At 40.2% G+C, this 15,284-nt stretch overlaps 1 protein-coding gene across 1 annotated transcript in view; it reads right to left on the bottom strand.

Annotated features, from left to right (window-relative positions):
• Positions 1–14,270, bottom strand: part of LOC126335044 (cytochrome P450 6k1-like) — a 46,861-nt gene extending 32,591 nt beyond the window's left edge. Inside the window, exons 1-2 of the mRNA XM_049997914.1 lie at positions 13,607–14,270; positions 238–562 (exon numbers count right to left, since the gene is read on the bottom strand). Of these exons, the coding sequence (XP_049853871.1) occupies positions 238–562; positions 13,607–13,917 (636 nt within the window). The 5' untranslated portion in view covers positions 13,918–14,270. The remainder of the gene's footprint in view (positions 1–237; positions 563–13,606) is intronic.
• Positions 14,271–15,284: the final 1,014 nt, after the last annotated feature.

Genomic DNA, 15,284 nt, shown 5'->3' with positions numbered 1-15,284 from the left:
GGGGGTTGCAGAAGGAATATTCTACAATGTCCCACAACAAATTCCTCATTTTCCCATGCGGAACTATTCGAGGAAAAAATGCGTGTCAGTACTCATTAAAAGGCCGTTTTACAATAGCGCTTCATGGCTCTCCTGGACCATCGTTAAGTGTGTACATTCCCTGCTTCCCCTGTCTGGCCCAAAGCAGCTTGTGGGCTCATTGTACCCCTACGTCGAAAGCCACAGTAAAATACTCGCCATGCTGCTGATGCGACGGAACTGCGAGTTGGCGTCATCAATTGCGCCGCACTCGATGCCGAAGGCGTACACTCCGATGACGTCAGTGGTGAACGAGGTGACCAGCTCCTTGAGCTCCACTTCGCAGCCGGGCTGGCGCCGGATGGCCGCCTCCACGGATTTCTGGAGGCGCGAGCAGCACTCCTGCACCACGAAGAAGACGCGGCGCGTGTGACCCACGGAAAACACCTGCGACATGCGGAGGCGCATCTCCTTCCACATGGAGCCGCCCATGGTGCACAAGTGTTGCATCATCGGGTCCTTTTTGTATTGGGGGAAGTTCATCCTGAAACAGTGCGACGAGACGTTCGTGAGGTATCACGTGTCTGACACGCTTTCCACATTTGTTATACGGAGCAAGGTTGAGTTTAAGTCCTGTGGTGCTGTTGGTGGGGATGACGGGATAGACAGCAAGCTGGTTTGAGCCTTGATCAGCTACGCTGTTGTAGTCCTAGTGAGAATTTGGGGCACTTTGCATTCAGGGCCGGTTACTAATAGGGGTTTTCAGGGCAGCTACTCTGTTGTAATTGTAATGAGAATTTGGGGCACTTTGCATTCAGAACCGGCCACTAATAGAGGTTTACAGGGCAGAGTGAGGCAATTTCAGGAACAAATTTTGGGATTGATTTTCTTTTCCTTTTCGCATTAGGAAACAGTAAGTTTTTATAGGTTTCCAGCCCTACACTACGCTCTGACACTGGTTCGTTTATTTCCATCCTGTTAATGTTCATCTAGATATACTGGTGATTTAATGGAAGTATGATCACTTGGGAAATTAAATTAAAACTGAGACTGCGTTGACGAAGTCTTTGTAGCGACAACGCCGCATGTTATGTTGGATAGTCATTAACAGACATAGACGTAGCTACTGTCATGCCCCAAGAAAAGTTATGATGCGGCATGCCGTTTATATATCAACAAACCTGGCGGCCTTAATCCAGCTTGAACTTCGCAGAAGCCATAAAGAACTAATGTTCTCTCTGTCAAAGCCCCGAGGAAAGTGGAAGGCGTTCTTTAACATTATGTGTGCTTTAAGAGTCTGTGGATCCAGGTTTCTCAGGTGTGGTAGCCACAAATCTTTTCGTTAAAAACTAGGTTCCTAAAGTTTAAAATCTCACGCTTATAACATTGTATCCTATTATTACTACTGCTATATACGTATCATGAATGACGAAAGTCCATCGATACTCTTTGTACGTCTACAGTCTCCTCTCGCTCTCAGCGTATTGAGAAGTAATACAGTTAATCATTACAAAACAGAATAAGAGTACGCCTCCTTGAGGCATTTCGTCCTCCAGCTAATACTGGTCTGATACGAATTCCCCAGTTTGGTACCTGAAATAAGGTCCTTACATGAAGGGCTGTAGAATGGTAAGTAGCTATCCCCACAAGACCCACTGACGGACATATCCGAGGATGTTATTTCTATAATTAGGTTCATAGGCCTTCCATAGATCTAAAAATACTCTTATGAAGTATTTGGTGCATATGAATGCATGCGTTATAATCTTCAGCAGGGTCGTATTTCCTACAACAGAATTGCATTTCATGAAGCGGCGGACAAGATTAGAAAATTGCCTGCATTTGAGAACCCAGACAAGAGGGTGATTTGCCATATCCCACAGTGTCATTTCATCAAGACTGGTCATGTGGTCTAGAGTTAGCATCCCTGGTCAGTAATCAGTACCTCCTGAATCCTGAGCGCGAGCCAAGACAGTGCTTAAATTTGAAATGAAAATCATTACCATTGGTGAACGAAGATTTCTATTGTACCCTACTCTTGCCAACTGTGTTCTCGAAGAGAGCAGAGGAGCGAACAGAGGTTCCGGGCCGCGCGGGATTAGCCGAGCGGTCTCAGACGCTTCAGTCATGGACTGTGCGGCTGGTCCCGGCGGAGGTTCGAGTCCACCCTCGGACATGAGTGTGTGTGTTTGTCCTTGGTTAATTTAGGTTAAGTAGTTTGTAAGCTTAGGGACTGATGGCCTTAGCAGTTAAGTCCCATAAGACTTCACACACAGTTGAACAGAGGTTCGGGGCACCTTCTACCTTCTGGGACAGGAAATTGCCTCTATATGATGGAAGAGCCTGCAGTGATCAGCGGCACGAGGACGTACAAAGCAACGGAGACCACTACATTAAAAGCATACAATCTGTATTTACAAGGCAGGAGACCTATAATTAAGAAATGATTATAATGGTCATCTGCTGACAAAATATTGTGGATTGGAATGACAGGAGTTCGACGCGATAATAAAGCTATAAAATCTAAAAAGGAAAATGGGAAGGCTCAACCAAAATATAGGGCATATCAGAAAGTACTTTACAACCTCAAAAATTCGTCGAATCTTATTCGTAAGACTTACAGACTTAGTCATGGTTACACCGTGAAGGAAAATGTCCGGTTTAGACTGTTTTCAGGGAGGTCATGGGGCCGGAATCCAACTCGCAATTGGACAACTTACGCCTGACTTGCTGCAGCGGATTTTCGAGAAGTCTATCAGGGGTTGCGAAATGGTGTTGGAGATTGTCACGGTGTTTGAATGCATGTAAAGTACACAGCTGGCATTTCTAAGCACCCATTTCGTCGCATTCCTTCTGGGCACTGCTCAATCTACTAAGTGTATTCACATCCTACAAAGTGTGTCAATTACAAATGGAGCGTATGCTGTAAGATCAGTGGTGGGGAACGACCCTCTTTCAGTTTTGGTTCAAACATCTGTGCAAATGACAAGTGAATACCAAACTGTATCAGCCACAGATCTGTCATGATGTGGCCGCAGACCCCTCCTGCACACATCGTTCTTGATTCAGTGAAACGTTCTAGTGTTATGCATATTTCTTCCTGTTCCAAGTGATCGTCAGTGTCAAGCGAGAACCTAACAATAAGGAAAATGCACTGTGAGATACATATTAAGTAGTGTTCACTGTATCAATATTCTCTTACTGTAGTTGATTCAACAGAATGTCACAATGAGCCATGACTTTATTTTAAAAATGTAAGTGAAAGAAAATCTTTGTCATGTAGGAAACTCTTCAGTCCCATAGCCTTGTTTGTAGTCCTATAGTCGTTGGCGTCATCATCAATAATATTTTCCAAGCAATCAACAATTTTCTTTTGGTATTAAAAAAACTGTTATTACGCTCGTCGCTTTTAAATTCCAACTGATGTGCTGAGGACAGGTAGGAATACGATTCTACATTGTCTAACGAAGAACGCCTTGAGTTTATGAGACGAGGAAAAAGGGAAGAAATTCCTTCCGAATTGCTGATGAAAATACATACTCGCTCATTGCCCATCACACAACACTCAACAATTAAATTTAACTTACGTACATACTAGTGAATCCAGGCAGCATTTACGTACATCTCTTTAATTCTTATTTCAACTCGACTTTTGTGGCAGCTCATAACAGGAGCACTATCGTAACACTGAGATCGTTTTTCAGGCGTCACATAGGCTTTATTACCCTTAGCTCTCAGAGAACAGCTGTGACTTTGAGGTTGTACAATGGATATAAAATCTTCCGTCTATTTTCGTCTGTAGCTCATACCGAATTATAAGGATGAGATATGTAAAATTTGCCAAGTCAGTGGTTCCATCAACTTCGACAGCGAGGAAATTCGTCTTCGACTGTTCACTTCAGACAAGATTGAGGCATACCTCAGAAAGTGATTGAGGCGATTCAATGTTGAACTGTTTTGGGCAGGGGTAAGAAGACCCTGTTTTATGATTTTTCGGGGTGCAGCTTGCAAATGCGCTCTAGTTCTGACGTTAGATTAATTACAATACAAATGGTTCCTGGGTTTTCGGGACTTTCTGTTCCGTCATTGCCCTTAAGGCAAGCTGGAATTGGCTGCAAATTTTAATGCAGTCTGTCAGTTTACTCAATATAATACGGATTGTTTACACATTTTCATTATATATATTTATATTAAGGCGATAAGCGCTACTAATTGGTACAACTGTCCACTATCCCTAGTATGGAATTACAGTTAAACCATTTAACTGTTTTTCACTGAAACTATGTTCTTTTAGCTTCTCTTGAAAATTTTTAAAGATTTTAATACCTCTCTCTATCCTGATGCTATCACTACTATTTGTAACTGGGCAAGTGAAACAGAAAAATCTTTTTTTTCACTTCACATCCGAAGCATCACTCAACTGCATTGTACATTGCAGTGTTAAAATTGCCTGTATACACTTGCCTGAATTTTGTTCCTCTACTTGACTGAAGTTTAGATGGGGTAGTGGTGCCCCAAGTTCCTTCACTTTCATCCTATGCTCATGTTCAATATTTTTCTCATAATTTGCACAATGAACTGTTATTGTGCTGTTTTCTGACTTGTAGTATATTACGGTTATTCACAACATAGTAGAAACTAAATGAATGGTACATACTTCACGCTCGTTTTCCTTTAATTATTCGTAAACCCTCATTAGGTGGTGAAACTTATGTTGCCGCATCTAACTCTAGCGAAACATTTTCAAACTTATTCTAACAGGGGATAAGGTAGGCAATAGCAGAAACGAAAAACACCATCTCAAACACTATCAAAACAACAATACTAAACGTCGATTTATTATTTATCAAAGCTTAAGAGAGATAAACAGAGACAGGGGTTATTTAGCAAAGTATTATCAATTCTGTTCATTCTTTATCAATGCAGGCAGTTGAACGTGAAAATTGTGTGGAGGTTGGTAGCACACCTTTGGGCTGAAAGATAACAGCCTTCGGGTAGCCCGCAAAAGCTGTATTCTTTAGAAGCATGCGCTGAACCTCTGCTATACAGAACAAAGCGGCACTTCAAGGAGCAACCTTTACCCTAGCTACTACCTCTTTAAAAACCATTGCTTGATATCACATGTCTAAGGTTCAAAAACGTTGGCTGGTGATATTAAAATCCGTGTGGAAAATATGCGAAATACGTTCTGATAATTCAAACTTCGTAATACGAAGCTGAGTATTTTAACGTATATTTTGGAGCAGCTCCATCACAGAGACTTGAAGTACGAGCCGCGCCTGATACAGAATAAAATAAATAGTTCTACGTATCTATAGAAAAAGCAGATATATGAATTTTCACAATGAAAGTGTGAGGACTTTGTTAATTACATGTATCATAGACCATTTGATCGATTCTTTTATCGAAGTGGCGTGGAACGAGTCAGTTTACAGGGTAAGTATACATAATTTATGTTAAACATTAATGAATACATTATCATTTGCAGTCCTACCCATGTAACTACACTTTTTTTAGTACTGGCTACCAGTTTTTAAGAAGAAACTTGTTAATGCAGAAAAGGAGTTGTCCTGGAGAAATGATTTCAAATTATATTTTAAACTTACTTTGCCCCATCTCAAACATTTTAGACATTTTATGTCGTTGGGCAAATAATCAAAAAATTTTGTGGTGGCAAACTGAACTTCTTTCCGAGCCACAGGAAGCTTTAACAATGGATTACAAAGTTTATTTTTCCCTGCAGTGTTGTAGGTAAGGACTTTTTGTTCATCTGAAATTGTGCTGGACTATTTATGATCAATTTAATTAGTGATTATATCTAATATGACGGCCTAGCTAAAAAGACTAGCTCCTCGAAAAGGTGCATACATGACGCACTTGGGTGAACACCACATATTACTGCTCGCTTTTGTGCAATCAATAGTTTGGACCCAAAATTGAACCTTGTGGAACCCCCATTGTGGACTTCTTTCCCCAGTCATTAAAATTTTCTACCTTTCAACATAGTCTGAATTATTTAGCACACCGTTTAGCACTCTCTTTGTTAAGTATAATGTGTAAAGCCATCAATTCCATAAAACTTCAGTTTTTGTAAGAGAGTAACATGCTGCCCTTAAAGAAATCTTTGAAAGGTAAACAGCGATAACATCTGGAAAGAATGAAGTGAAGGCGATATAAAGATCAGTATACACATTTATAAGCAGAGATGAACATAATATCTACGGATATCCATGGGAGACGAGAAATAGCATGTAGACTAGCAAAGAATACAACAGTCTGACTGGATTAAAAATTATGAAGGACTAGGGTACAATCCACAAGCCAAAGAAATGGATAAGAATTAACAGTCCCAAGGAATAGATTTATATACATGATGGAATTGAAGACAGTTACAAAAAATTGAAAACAAAGACCAAATTCAGAATTAATCAACCACAGAGGAATTTGGCTAGAATTAAGAATGCTACTTAACCTTTAACAAGCGCTGGGTAAAATACGAGGTACCACAGGAATGGAAAATAACCAAGGTCACTCCAGTACACGGGAGAGGTAATACATCCAACTAGAGGGGTATACGTTTTTTAGAAAAATCTTGCAAAATCTGCAGTAAAGTAATCAATAAAAGGCTCAGAAATTCGTTGTATATAATTTCATTGAAGGAATAAGCGGGTGTCCAAAAGAGAAGATCACACTAAGATGGTGTTTTCGCAATTAGAACTGTCACGGATAAAGACATAGCACATGAAATACATAGAAATTGAGCAGTAAAACACACTCATAGCTTGTCACCAACATTAATCAATATCTATGAAAATGACATGATCGGAGAAACGATCACAGACAGTATATCATAAGGCATAAGTATAGCGAGGAGTAAACATATCAGTATGATGTTACTTGTAGATAATCAAGTTAATATACAGGACAGCGAAGATAAATTACCAATGGCTTACGCTAAATAATCGCAACCTACAATCTTATTACATCTGTAAATAGAACTAGGTACTCACTCAATACGAACAAAAATATTATTCAATAATGAAGCGGTAGAACGTGTAGCCCGTTTCCATTATTTAGGATGTGACTTACCAGATGAGCAAAATATCGATGTACAGACAGAAATTAACATTCACCGTCGTATATGTGACGCAACAAGATGAACACTTAAGGATAAAACAAGAAAGAAAACAAATGAATATACACTTTACTACAAGACGTTGAAATTGGGAGGCGGAGAAACATATAGAATTTCTAACATCCGTCAAAGGCTGCTCTAAATGAGACAAAATTAAAAACCAAACAATAAGGAAAGAATTAGGGATGGAAAAAATACAGAGAGAAGAAGCACTTCTTAGGCCATCACAAAGAATTTATAAACTAGGATTGGAATATAGGCAGTGAAGAAAGGGACGTATGGTAAGACTGAGGAAGAGAAGATAAGACAGGAACAGACCGTAGGGAAGCGGCAGATAGTTATACAAAAGAGAGAGTTACGATTAGCGTGAAACAAATCTTTCCTGATATAGTGATACGTTATTTAAAGACGTATATAGCATTATTGATATCAAAGGAGAAAATCGTTGAAGCAGTCACCGTCCGAGATGATATAGACAAGGGAGTCAAGGAGATAGGCAAGGATGCAGTATATCTCCATCACTGTTTCACAATTGATAAGAATAATGAAGACGACGATTTCCGTTTGGTAATAAGATTTTGAATATAGCAGTGGTGGATGTGGGGAGAGAGATGGCGAAGTTTTGACTGGATGTCATGAACTGCTATATATATTATGACTATTAAGGTATGTTAGATAATAATTTTATGATCCACATTCTTCAAAAAAAGGAGCACTTGGAAAGGAAAGAACAATAAGAAGGGACTAGTAACAGTAACTACATATATAATTTTCTTTTCCAGTACTTGGTAATTTTTTTTAGAATTAGTTTTTGTAGTGCGCCACTTTAATTTCATAGACATTAAGATGTGAATATACATTTCCCTTATCTGCATTGTTGTCTTTAGTGTAATATTTTTTCTGCTTGAGCTTTGTTATGTTGAGGTATAACTTATAGCATTTGCTGCGGCTGTTTGCCATTCATAGTGCTACTGAATGTCACTTTGTATTACTAGGTTAAGCCAATTTAATTACTGATTTATTTTTCTTGTTTGCTGCGGATTGCCTTATATTATTTGTAATATTGCTGCCTTTTTTTGCCAATTTCCATTTTTTATCATTGCTGTTTGTGTAAATTGTTTTGTGCTGCTGCATTGCCTCGTCCCTTAGTTAAGCATCTGAGCTCAGTAGATTTAAGTTAGCTTAAGAGGGGGTAACCTATATAAGAGAATGAGTTGCAATGAATTTGAAGAAATGCACTGAGAGGTTATATGAGAAAAGTACAGAAAGCAGGTATAGATAGGCCTTTTGGGAAATAATGAAGAACGAAGGGAGAACTCCGAGAAGTAAAAGAAGTTTTGTTAGCAAAATACTGTAGTAAAACAAACCCTGTCCTTTACTTGTGTTATCCCACTATGTGTTTGTGTATTTATGTTCTACCGGTCTTTATATGTTTATCTGATAAGGCTTATGTTGCAGAATTTTTGTAATACTAAGCTACATTCACTATGATGAGGAATACTATCCTCAAATATAATTTGCATTAATAACATGTTATTTACTTTGTAAAGATGTTTACACATTATTTATTCTGTTTTGTTCTAATGCTCATATGTGAAGTTGATGTTTTAAAAGTTATTCTGATCTTTTATGTATGTACTTATAATTTTTGTAACACTGATGTATTTGCTATTTCGATTCTTTTGTAAGGCCTGTACTACTGCAAATGTTATCTGTATTGTTATGTTCTTTAAAGATGTATTTTGTACCTTTGCAATTGTATTCTTATGTTGTAAATTTATAACTGTATAGACACCAGTTCTTCAAATTAAGTTTCATTTCACTGACACATTTCTGTTAGTCATAGTATATGGACAATATGTGAGAAGTAGGGACTGATAGTGTTTGCACATATGTTAATAATTCAGCAAGGGACTGGATAACAGCATTGCTGGTTCTAAGGACAATTCCAAAAACTTTGTGAGTGCACAAGTGGTGGTTTATGGACTTGCTATATTCTGCGCAGAACTCTTCGATGGTGATTGTGCACCTGCACAGTCACAACAGATGGCTGCTGGCCGTCTCTGCATGGACTACAATGGGTCTGCATCTTTGATGGCCCACCAATACCATTATTTCTACAAGGACTGCAGTGGGTCTGCACCTCTGGTGGCCCACCAATACCATAATCTCTACCAGGACTACAATGAGTCTGCTCTGTGATGATCTACCTACCAATATTCTTCAAAACTTCGACTGACTCTGCTGTGGGTTTGCTCTGTTGTGGCCCATTACCTGTCTGCATGTCAAGAGTTTTGTTGAAAGGACAACACTACTTCTTCAAGACTGTATGGAAATCCACTACTTCTTTGTGCATTCTCTTTTACTGCTCAGACTTTGAGAAAAACACTGCAATTTTACTGTGATGAATGATCAGGACTGTCTTTATGGACTGTGAAAAAATTTTAGCTTTTGACCAACATTGTATCGAAAAGTATGTGCATTTCATTTCTTTGTTATTGTAATTATGAAAAAAATTTCTAATCTGTATTGGCCACTGCCCAAAACAATTTGTAATTTTTTTGTGGGGAGCATGGGTGCTGTGTAAGTAGGCTGTTTAAGTTTTTTTATTGTTAACGCCGACGCCACGTGGCGCTCTGTATGAAAATCACTGGCTGTGCCGTGTGCAGTCTGTGGCTGGTTGGCATTGTTGTAATACTCGCCATTGTAGTGTTGGGCAGCGGCAGCTGGATGCTAACAGCGTGTAGCGTTGCGCAGTTGGAGGTGGGCCGCCAGCAGTGGTGGACGTGGGGAGAGAGATGGCGGAGTTTTGAAATTTGTAAGAATTGGTGTCATGAAGTGATATATATATTATGACTACTAAGGTAAATACATTGTTTGTTCGCTATCAAAATCTTTTATTTGCTACCTATACCTATCAGTAGTTAGTGCCTTGCGTACTTTGAATCTTTTATTTATCTGGCAGTAGTGGCGCTCACAGTATTGCAGTAGCTTGAGTAACGAAGGTTTTTGTGAGGTAAGTGATTTGTGAAACGTATAGGTTAATGTTAGTCAGGGCCATTCTTTTGTAGGGATTTTTGAAAGTCAGATTGCGTTGCGCTAAAAATATTGTGTGTCAGTTTAAGCACAGTTATGTATAAATTTTTCTAAGGGGACGTTTCAAACTCTCTGAGAATGTACCTCTGGTGCACAACATTATGTGAAAGTCCATGACAGAGTATGGAAAATACTTGAAGAAGTAAATCGATATATCTAAGTGATTTAAATGTGGTGTTACCGAGTTATTGTGACAGTTAAGTAGACTGATAAGATAACAAATGGCTTGGTACTATGTAGCATCATCGAGGAAACTCTTACATGGAGAACACTGTAATTTAAATTAGTTTGCATCTGACGTTTTAAGCAACAAAGTTATGACTTTGTATCTGCGAGCACCGTCTTTTCGGCGTAGCACATTGCTCTTTGCGGCGATAAAAATCGCTTTAAGGTCTCTATCTGCTACAAAAACAAAACAAAGATAACAAGATGTGTTCATGTTACAGATTTCTACTGTGTTTCCTAGCATATACAATATATCTCCTAAACTTTAATTAGAGCAAGATATAGAAGTTTAGGATTTTCTTACGAATAAAATTTTTCTGTCTGGTAAGTAATTGAAAACTCGCCACTTTATATATCACAAACTGTTGAACCCATTGCTAAAATTTTATTTTCATTAATTTCCACTCACATAGATAGACAAATTATATTTCAAAGTAGCCCATCGCATTGCGTTTAGTACGTACCAGCTTCGGAAAATGGACTTTTTTGTCTTCTTTTCTTTTTTAAATCAACGTTTTTAAGGCTTTACTAGGACTATTATTGATATCGAATGAAACAAAAAGTTTTTGTAACAGATTACTCTTTAATTTATTTCCACAACAGGTTTCAATGATTTGTGACTCCATCACCGCCCAATAACTTCCGAAATAAGGGTTTTCTTTTTGCTGTATTTTATTCCTAGTTTGAAATTGTGTTTCTGTGTATGCCATTTCCTTGCGCAATTCATTTTTAGACACCATCTTTGTTGACAATGAGTGACAGTTTATAAGTGATTAGTATTAAGACAGTGAAAGGAGCGTGTGACCACTGGAGGTATTCTATTTTACTCCTTTTAATTGCACTTTTACATTTATGTTCAGTTTTTTTTGTGAAATACATCAATAGAGCCCTGTTATGGAGCAATGTTTGGTTCTGTGCTGCACAGTGCCACAGGTTTCTCCAAAATCGTTAAGGCTACACACCTAGGTCATATTAATATAAATAAATACTCCTGATGATGCAGGTTTAAACCGGTGAAAAGCGTTATTGAGATAATGAACGACTAACGTATCTTAATGTATGTAAGAGGATCAAAGGTCTGTTCTTAATGTTAATTAGGATTCTATTTACGTTTCTTGGCAGAACAGGAGAAATGTTCGCATCCGGGAAAGTTTTCTATTAGAGAGTTAGCAAGCACGATGCTCTGCGCAGCGAAGCGGCAACAAAGAGGGAATCGACAATGGGAGCAAAGTTGCTAGTACATCGCTGGCGCGAGAAATCCAGCATGCTCGGCCCTCAAATCGTAGCTACTTTAAATACAATTGCAGAACATGTGACAGAATAAGAAGACATTAGTTGATGAGTGAGACGATTGTCGCAGGTACTAGGAAGTGCATAAAGGGCAAACAATGGACAGGATGATGGAGACTGGAATATTTTCAACACATAATTGAAGACATCCTCACGCGGGAGGATCGTGCAAACATACCGCCGTTTGAGTCTCATACAGATTGCCGTATGGAGGACATAGTGATAGACATCCCTGGAATTGTGAAGCAGCTGAATGGTTAGAAAATAAATAAATCACCAGGTCCTGATGAGATTCCAATTCGGTTTTACAGAGAGTACTCTGCTGCATTGCCTCCTTACTTAGCTTGCATTTATGGCGAATCGCTTGCCCAACGTAAAGTCCCGAGCCACTGGAAAAAAGCGCAGGTGACGCCTGTGTTAAGAAGGGTAGAACGACGGATCCTCAAAATTACAGACCAATATCCTTAACATCGGATAGTTGCAGGATTCTCGAACATATTCTCAGTTCGAATATAATGAATTCCTTTGAGACAGATAAGTTGCTGTCCACGCATCAGCACGGCTTTAGAAGGCATCGCTCCTGCGAAACGCAACTCGCCCTTTCTTCTCATGATATCTTGTGAACCATGGATGAAGGGTATCAGACGGAAACCGTTTGATTCGGCGCCCCACTGCAGACTCCTAACTAAGGTAAGAGCATATGGGATTGGTTCCCAAATATGTGAGTGGCTCGAAGACTTCTTAAGTAATAGAACCCAGTACGTTGTCCTCGATGGTGAGTGTTCATCGGAGGTGAGGGTATCATGCCCCAGGGAAGTGTGGTAAGTCCGCCGTTGTTTTCTATCTACATAAATGATCATTTGGATAGGGTGGATAGCCACGTGCGGCTGTTTGCTGATGATGCTGTGGTGTACGGGAAGGTTTCGTCGTTCAGTGACTGTAGGATGATACAAGATGACTTGGACAGGATTTGTGATTGGTGTAAAGAATGGCAGCTAACTCTAAATATAAATAATTTTAAAATAATGCAGATGAATAGGAAAAAGAATCTCGTAATGTTTGAATACTCCATTAGTAGTGTAGCGGTTGACACAGTCACGTCCATTAAATATTTAGGCGTAACACTGCAGAGCGATATGAAGTGGGTCAAGCATGTAATGGCAGTTGTGGGGAAGGGGGATAGTCGTCTTCGGTTCATTGGTAGAATTTTGGGAAGATGTAGTTCATCTGTAAAGGAGACCGCTGATAAAACACTAATACCACCTATTCTTGAGTACTGCTCGAGCGATTGGGATCCCTATCAGGTCGTATTGAGAAGGGATATAGAAGCAATTCAGAGGCGGGCTGCTAGATTTGTTACTTGTATGTTTGATCATCACGCGAGTGTTACGGAAATGCTTCAGGAACTCGAGTTGTAGTCTCTGGAGGAAAGGAGGCGTTCTTTTCGTGAATCGCTACTGAGGAAATTTAGAGAACTAGCATTTGAGGCTGACTGCAGCACAATTTTACTGTCGCCAACTTATATTTCGCGGAAAAACCACGAAGATAAGATGAGAGAGATTAGGGCTCGTACAGAGGCATATAGGCAGTTAATTTTGCCCTCGTTCTGTTCGGGAGTGGAACAGGGAGAGAGGATGCTAGTTGTGGTACGAGCTACCGCTACCCTCAGCCACGCACCGTATGGTGGATTGCGGAGTATGTATGTAGATGTAGACATGTTACTCTGAGGTGAAGAGGTTGGCGCAAGGAAGGAAATCATAAGAGGTTGTTGAATTATACAGTTCAGGAAACTCGTTAAAAAAAATTAATTTACAGTCGCTCATTTGTAGGTTGAGACTTTACCTGTCGTGAAAATGTCCAAAGTCTCCGACAAAGATTCTGTTGATGAGATTGACGTCCCTCAGAAGAAGACACGGCCTCGTCATGAGGTAGAAGCCTCCGAACGGCAGTCCCTCCAGCTGGTGATAGACCCGGTCCAGCGCCTCTGGGAGGCATTCCTTGAGGAGGAACAGGCGGCGGGTGTTTCCAAAGAAGAGCTGCGGCTTGGGGTGCGCGATCCTCAGTTTCCTCCAGTGCTGGTTGACGGAGTGCAGGTAGAGGAGCAACAACGCGGCAGCCACTGCGAGCAGCACCAGACTGTACCACAGCCACATGGCGGGGCAACGTCTGAGTCTCTCACTCACCAACTCGCCGCCGCGTCCTCCAAGCGACGCAAGCTACTCGGCTGCCGCAGCCGTGAACTGACCTCATGGCAGCCGCAGCCGTTACTGCTTACTGTGTCTGATGTGCGACCGGCACAGACGCAGCAGATAAGGAAGTCGCGCCGAGTGGTTCGACCTTCAGCGGGGCGCTGACGTAGCGTAATCGCCAGGCGAGCTGTTCATCAAACACCGTTGCCCCAGGCGACTGTCACGTGCAAGACGCCATCTGATTTTGACGCAGCTGTGTATTTTACTACTCTGCAAGTCTCGCATGTACATAATATCATGTGGCGAATGTGGCGCTTAAGAAGCCCCACCGCATGACCGCGGAAACATGCGAGCGATCCAAGGTGAAGTGGCGCGGAGCTGTTAATATGTCTTACGTGAGCAGCGCAGCCGCGTAAACACTCCGTCCTCACGCCCGACCAGACAACACAACAAAATCATAGTGGACGAACGAAAGACATTTCTAACGGAAAACTCCCGCGTTAAGTGTCAAACACTGAAGAAACATCGGCTACTGCGGCAAGGAAGACAATGAACGTGTTTTTCACGAATGATTCCGCCGACACGCAATAGAAAAGGAAAGATCGAGAACAGGTTCCAGTGCCCAGTGCCTATACGTTTAACAGCAGGATGCGGCATTTCGTGTGTCTAAAATTTACTGAGTCCATTTCAGAAGAAACAACAAATGTAGATGACACTAAAAATATCGATTATGTTGGTCAAGAGTATTAGAAGTTTTTTCATTTACTTCTGTAACATTTAAATCGAGAATCTTACGTCGAACCTGGAGTACATTTCGTGGAAGTTATAACATTATTTTATGACGTTATACGTGAGAAGAAGTCGATAAATGAGGATTAAATTACGTTTTTCCAGATTGTACACCAAAATTTTACCAAAACCACAAGACTGTTTAGGACAGAGATACACTACTGACAAGAAAATGAAAAACCAAAAAGTGGAGGAGGAAACTAAATGAAACTTACTGCTTTGAAGGGGTATGCCATGTCATTTCGGTGATAATGTCAAGATTATAGGTAATATCGCGGTTTGAGCTCCCTTTATCAGTATATCGCAGCACGACCTGTGGCCTCGATGGATACATTGCATCGGTTGGTATGTATGCCATAAAGTGGTTGTACTTATAAACGTCCCGTTCAAATAGCAGTTATGAATGATGTTTCTTTGCGGTTGTGGCAGCTGGTATATTATTTCGTCACTTATTACGAAATATTTTGATATTTTTTCTTTCTATCTTTTATATATATTATTTATCATTCTCTGGATGGATGCTGAAGTATTCAAGCGAATGT

The sequence above is a fragment of the Schistocerca gregaria genome, chromosome 2 (genome assembly GCF_023897955.1).
Source record: "Schistocerca gregaria isolate iqSchGreg1 chromosome 2, iqSchGreg1.2, whole genome shotgun sequence".
Lineage (NCBI taxonomy): Eukaryota > Metazoa > Arthropoda > Insecta > Orthoptera > Acrididae > Schistocerca > Schistocerca gregaria.
The sequence above is the reverse complement of the archived record's forward strand: the minus strand, read 5'-3'. Positions and strand labels throughout refer to the sequence as shown.